Source organism: Paramormyrops kingsleyae, chromosome 3 (genome assembly GCF_048594095.1).
Source record: "Paramormyrops kingsleyae isolate MSU_618 chromosome 3, PKINGS_0.4, whole genome shotgun sequence".
Lineage (NCBI taxonomy): Eukaryota > Metazoa > Chordata > Actinopteri > Osteoglossiformes > Mormyridae > Paramormyrops > Paramormyrops kingsleyae.
The window spans coordinates 22,901,142-22,907,785 of record NC_132799.1 but is presented as its reverse complement, the minus strand read 5'-3'; the positions used below and the strand labels follow the sequence as shown (position 1 = coordinate 22,907,785).

At 47.4% G+C, this 6,644-nt stretch overlaps 1 protein-coding gene across 4 annotated transcripts; it reads right to left on the bottom strand.

The window, feature by feature from the left end:
- Nucleotides 1-2,377: 2,377 nt before the first annotated feature.
- On the bottom strand, nt 2,378-5,950 carry LOC111836009 (transmembrane protein 53). 4 transcript variants are annotated; one of them, XM_023796891.2, is made up of 5 exons: nt 5,034-5,950; nt 3,927-3,971; nt 3,303-3,610; nt 3,130-3,221; nt 2,378-2,897 (listed from the first exon to the last, which is right to left on the bottom strand). In XM_023796891.2, the coding sequence occupies exons 3-5, from the start codon at nt 3,599-3,601 to the stop codon at nt 2,536-2,538; spliced, it is 753 nt and encodes a 250-aa protein (XP_023652659.1). In that variant the 5' UTR covers nt 3,602-3,610; nt 3,927-3,971; nt 5,034-5,950; the 3' UTR covers nt 2,378-2,535. The 4 variants fall into 4 exon arrangements, with proteins under 4 accessions (XP_023652659.1, XP_023652658.1, XP_023652655.1 ...); XM_023796890.2 differs by having other exon boundaries at nt 3,130-3,610; nt 5,293-5,815; XM_023796887.2 differs by having other exon boundaries at nt 3,130-3,610; nt 5,034-5,814.
- Between the last annotated feature and the right edge of the window lie 694 nt (nt 5,951-6,644).

Sequence of the window (6,644 nt, the reverse complement as noted above, 5' to 3'; positions counted from 1 at the left end):
CCCCCCCCCCCCCCCCCCGCGACTCTGACCAGGAACAGCAGCTGGAAGATCATTTTCCATCATCCACTCTGTCCAGGAGATCATTTTTGCATAGTGCTGGTTTGTATTCCTGGTGCATATTTACTTGCTGGTTTAACAAAGCCAGAGGGAGCAGAGTCCGCAGAAGCATCCTGGCACATTCAGGCCTAGCATGGTTAATCCCAGCTGGTCAGGGACAGGGATGGGAGGAAGAGCAGAGACAGACTTCCTGCATGGAAACAGTATCATTGTAGACTTCTATTGCATTTGCAGTGCTTTCATAGTTTTATGGCTCAGTTTAATGATTTTGGTCTCCTTCACTGTAGTAAAAGATAGCCTTGCTGTGTGTAAACAGTATCACTGTATTGATCTGGCTGTATTTTCATTGTTATATTGCTTAATTATATGATTTTCCTTAATTTTCATAGTAAAAGCCTTGATTTGTTACAATTCCGGGTGTTCTGATCATTATTTTAAACTATGTGGTCCTCTCTGTCCCACAATATTTCACAGATCCTACAACCCCAAATCAGGAAAAGCTAGAACGGAATGGAAAATGCAAATTAAAAAAAACAGTGATTCTGAAATTTACTTCGACTTTTATTTCATTGCAGACAGTATGAACCCAAAATAGTTTGTGTTCATGTTTTGTCTAATCATTATTATTATATTTATTATTAAATGCCCCCGTGCTGCCAGCTGTCGACAGTGTGCCGCCCCCGTGCTGCCAGCAGTCGACAGTGTGCCGCCCCCGTGTTGCCAGCAGTCGACACCGCGCCGCCCCCCATGCTGTCAGCAGTCGACAGTGTGCCGCCCCCGTGCTGCCAGCAGTCGACAGTGTGCCACCCACGTGCTGCCAGCTGTCGACAGTGTGCCGCCCCCGTGCTGCCAGCAGTCGACAGTGTGCCGCCCCCGTGCTGCCAGCAGTCGACAGTGTGCCGCCCCCGTGCTGCCAGCAGTCGACAGTGTGCCACCCACGTGCTGCCAGCTGTCGACAGTGTGCCGCCCCCGTGCTGCCAGCAGTCGACAGTGTGCCGCCCCCGTGCTGCCAGCAGTCGACAGTGTGCCGCCCCCGTGCTGCCAGCAGTCGACAGTGTGCCACCCACGTGCTGCCAGCTGTCGACAGTGTGCCGCCCCCGTGCTGCCAGCAGTCGACAGTGTGCCACCCACGTGCTGCCAGCTGTCGACAGTGTGCCGCCCCACGTGCTGCCAGCAGTCGACAGTGTGCCACCCCACGTGCTGCCAGCTGTCGACAGTGTGCCGCACGCATGCTGCCAGCTGTCGACAGTGTGCCGCCCCCGTGCTGCCAGCTGTCGACAGTGTGCCACCCCCGTGCTGCCAGCTGTCGACAGTGTGCCGCACGCATGCTGCCAGCTGTCGACAGTGTGCCGCCCCCGTGCTGCCAGCTGTCGACAGTGTGCCGCCCCCGTGCTGCCAGCTGTCGACAGTGTGCCACCCCACATGCTGCCAGCTGTCGACAGTGTGCCGCCCCCGTGCCGCCAGTGTGCCACCCCCATGCCGCCAGCTGTCGACAGTGTGCCGCACGCGTGCCGCCAGCTGTCGACAGTGTGCCGCCCCCGTGCCGCCAGCTGTCGACAGTGTGCCGCACGCGTGCCGCCAGCTGTCGACAGTGTGCCGCCCCCGTGCCGCCAGCTGTCGACAGTGTGCCGCACGCGTGCCGCCAGCTGTCGACAGTGTGCCGCCCCCGTGCCGCCAGCTGTCGACAGTGTGCCGCCCCACGTGCCGCCAGCTGTCGACAGTGTGCCACCCACGTGCCGCCAGCTGTCGACAGAGTGCCGCCCCCGTGCTGCCAGCTGTCGACACTGTGCCGCCCCCATCCACCAATGATCTGCAGGCCCTTTCCCCTCTGCACTGCTGTTTCCATCCTTCCATCTCATTCACAAACTTACATTCCCACAATCACACCCGCTCTCACCTGTTCTATGTTTATAATAACTACATGACAGTTTAGCCTTTAGCAGTTATTGAATGTTTACTGTGCGTCAGTAAATGTTCTTTTGTTGAAACCAATGGTTGTGACATTTGTGCGATGGGTTTATCGCTCATTTACACATCACATCAATGATATCATGATACCATAAATTGTAGTTCGTGGTTGTAATGTTACAATTGACATTTTTCATGTAGTAAATGTTTTAAAGCTTTACCTGTAGCCCATAGATAAAAATGTGTAGGAAGCACTGTGGTGTCACACCTACAGAACTGCGTGTGTCTGAGTGGTCTGCATGTACTGCTTATACAATACAGGACCCCATCATACATACATACAATACGCCATTCAAACAAACAAACCTTTCACACCCAGGTATCCACATCCACTTCAGAAAATAGTCTGAAATCCCCACCCATCGTATCTTTATTGAGTGTAAACAAAGTCTGTGCCTTAGGACAAAACAGAACATTTTAATATTGTTTCTCCTACACTTATCAGTTACTACTTGAAGGAAACAAACACATGTACAGTGTTTGTTTTCAGCCGGAAACAAAGGCTGGTCATCACATTTTGGCTTTGAGAGGAACCATGCTGAGAGACTGTATGAACTCCTGAAGCGTGGAGAGGTACTGCTGAGGGTGATCTCGCAGGTGTCCTGCATGGGTGGAGTCCTTCCACGCCTTGCAGTCCACCCTCATGCCTCGCTTCTGCCAGTCCTCAATCATCTCCTTCATCTTGAGATGGTCACACATTGGGTCATTCTCACAGGAGAAGAAGAGTGCAGGTGCCTGAATGGGGTGGTGCCAGAAGATGTCGATGTTCATGTTAAAGTAGTCCACCGTGTCTCTCTTGAAAGCTCGAAAGTACAGCATGCTGGCCGCCCGCACAAGGTTCTCCCCCTGGGGAAGCAAACTCCTCCCCAGACCTACAGAGAGGACAAGATTATTAGCCACAACACAAAAAGCTGTCACATTTTCAAATGCTGGATTTCACTGAATGACATTAAAGCTGGTAGTCTGACCGTAGGCAAGCATGTCTGTGCCAAGCTTTACATACTTAGCTTAAACATTTGACAGGTGTTATATACACTCTGATAAAGAGTCATCCAACCCAGACTGCGGATGTGCAGGTCCGTGGAGTGAGGCGGCTCTACTGACCTACGGCCATGCGATCCAGGGAACCCATCACCAGGCTGTCGTAAACCTGCCCTCGGAGCCTGCGAATCAGGCCGTCATACTGCTGGGGATTTCTGTAGATGTGGACCAGCAGCTGGCTGAAGGTATAGCCCCCTACTGAGAAAGCATGCACCAGTAGGGGGCGCCGCACAAACCTGTCGCTCTGCAGCACCTCCAGAACCTTCATGCCATAGTCAAGGCCCCATTTCGGCCAAAGGAACTGGCTGACCCGGCTCTCCACGATGAGCACATCAAAGCCGCTACGCAGGTATATGTCACAGTATTTGGCCAAGCCCCGAGGCTGAGATCCCAGCCAGGGCAGCAGCAGCAGCAAGGGTCTGGCGCCACCCTGTGGTGGCCAACTCAACACCACCGATTCATTCAATAAAAACGTGATGGTTTTGCTGATTTTGTGAGCGGTGACACCACTCAGGATGGCTGACATAGACATCATTGTGACAGTCTGTGGAGGGGGAAAAAAAGCACTAGAGGCTCTGCCATTTTCAAAACATTTTATTAATGAATAACTGAAACATGTTTAACACGCACAAAGTAACCATAAAGGAAGGTCATGTGCTGGTTACATAAACGGTAACTTTAGTAAAAGCATATTTTATACAGTTAAGCGTGTTTGTTTTTGCTAGTGGCACTAAGTCCATGTCAAGAACAATAGAAAATGACAAATATCTTGGAGATGAAAGTGTAGCGAGATTACAGTACAACCCAAAGCCTGACATTTTTCCCCACAATGTATACGTTTTCTCCCCCCAAGGCATTACCTTCCTATCGGAGTTCCGCTTCAGACTATTTCGCCAGGGAAGGACCTGCCGCAATATAAAATTCTCTGTAAAATAAATGCGTGACTACGGTGCCTTTCCTGCTTTCCCCAACCAGATCACTGTGACCGTCCCTTTAAAGCTATTTCCATGGCTGAAGAAATGGGCCCAGGCAGACAGCTTATGTTCAGTTAATGTCCTTTTGTATGGTCTATGTATCTAGTAAGAGAGGACTAAGTGTCACAGGGGCAAATTGTCACACAGCAGCAGGTTACTGGTAAGAAATACTGTCACAGTAAATCACATCCACCTTTTCTGACATATTCACGTGATTGCTTTTCACAAGACATTCTGAGGCAACTGAATATTTTATAATTTTGACCAATTATATGAAAAAACCGTTATGCTAGTTTTTGTTCTAAAAGAACCTACCGTAACCTGTAAAACTGGTTCGTATTTACAATAGAATAACTCATCCAATTCACACAAGTCATAATAGCATAGCATCCACATGTATTATTGCCATATCGACCAATTAGCTTTAACATAGCCTTCAACTGAAATAGGTTTAAGAATTTCTCTGTCTTTAATGAAATTATATGTATATTAATATTAAACAATATTGTTTCCAGTGTTCTCTAATGTGTTTTCAATAAGTTTAAACTATCCAATAAATGTATATAAGTTCTATTGATTTTATACATTGACCATATGGGATAGCCTAAGTATGGCTTACTAGTAAGCTTCTACATATCTGTTAGTGTTTAAGAATAAAATGCTGGATATTAAATTGCTCATTAAAATGTCAAATAATTAGTGAGACAACTTGCCCCCATGCCTCTTGCATAATATAGCTCTCAGAATTTCAAAGCGAGCAGCGAACGCAGCTCATAAAAATCAATCTCAATTTTGGAAATTCGGACGGAAACATTTTTGTTACTTTATCACAAAACCATCGTATTGTAATAAGCAGTAAAAAACGTATTCAAACGCTGAAGTTTACTTGTGTAGTATCGTCTTGAATCATTTTCCATACCGTGGCTCAGGCAGCCCGAAAAAGTTTTAAACAGTTTAAAATAAAAAGAAGTGCGTCCGACACAGAGTACTTACATACTAGATGCCGCATTTCGTCAGAAGCTTGCGACCCGAGCGCACCAGTACTCAGGCCTGCTGGTTTGTATGCATGATAGCAGAAGCAATGCACTGGGATACACTGGGGTCACGTTCGTGCACAAAACCTTACCCATATGTTTACCGATGACGTAGCTTTATACCCGCGAAATGTAAAAACTGTTAAATACTTTGAATGGGAAAAAAATACATATTCGATCGAGTGAACGTAAGGATCCGGCTATTGCTCTCTACTGACGTTCGTACAGAGTCGGCACTTCCTCCTCCATCTTCACACAAATTTCTGGCAAGCGACGATCCTCCTCTGTGGCTGCAGCTCCCGTGGCCTTATGGGACAGTGTAGCCATCGGTTATATACTGCTGAATTTCGGAGAAAGGAATATGTCTGCCTGCTTTTCCATCGACGCTGAGAATTCGTACATACCGCTCCCTCCTCATGGATCACAGCAAACAAAACCTGCAGTTAATTCGGACGCGCCCATGTTAGTGGGCGGGGCAAACGATGCTGATCCATGAACAATGCTCGTTGGCATAGGGGACAGAGGGGTCAGGAACCCCCCTCATGAGAGTTATCCCCAAAATATATTATTTTAACCGAACTGTGTAATTGTAAGTATTATATTAATCTGTAATTAAAGCACTTTTAGTTTTAAAGATTCCTTTTCCACCCTCTCTCTCACAGTGGTTTAGTCCACTGCCTGATATTCCCGGCCCCAGTACCGCGTGCATCAGCCCGGTATGAGTGTCTGTAACTAATTGTTGGTTCACCACTAGTAAGAAGCTAATTTACAATTTTTCCCTTGAAACAGTGGATGTGTCAGACGTGTTTCTTTACTTCTACCACTTATGAATCTGGACGCATTTTGACCATATATCTTTTGTAGTGTAAACGCTAATGCGTCCTGGATGAGTCCCAGACAAGGACGTTACAGTAACTGTGCGCGGGGCAGTAACGAAATAAGCTGGACACTCTGGAGAGGCATGATAGACACAGGCGTAAACGGGGAGGTGTCTGTGCTGTCAGCTCATAATCCGTTCGCTCAATACGCATTTTAAAACCATGTGTAAACAGGGCCGCTGAGTCCTCCCTAAAATTTAGACCGTAGCCGTGTCAGGCATCATTTACTATTATTTTAATAAAAATAAAACACTGCAGTCTGCTGTAAAGCATGGGCTTCCCTGTGCTCCAGGAACTCCCGTGAGTTAGTGAGTCCCAGTTCCTCCCTTTGTCTGGAAGAACACGCATTAAGCATGGCATGGTGTTCCACCTGATTAACCTGTCATCTATTAGACAACTCCTGCTCCTCAGGATAATAACCCTTGTTTTTCCACACACGAATCTCTCCACATCTCAAAAACGTCCAGCACCAACAGTATTATCTTGTAAATGGAGTGAAACTGCATGTATCTTCTTAATTACTTGCGGTCCGAGGCAGTACATATAGCTTGTGTGCACACTTAATGGGATGCTATTACATTGTACATGTTATGTATTTTTTATCCAAAGTGTAGGATAACATCATTACACCTCCAAACAAAAAGGCTTTCACGGATCAGCAATCGATAACAAAAGAGTAGAGGAAGAACAGT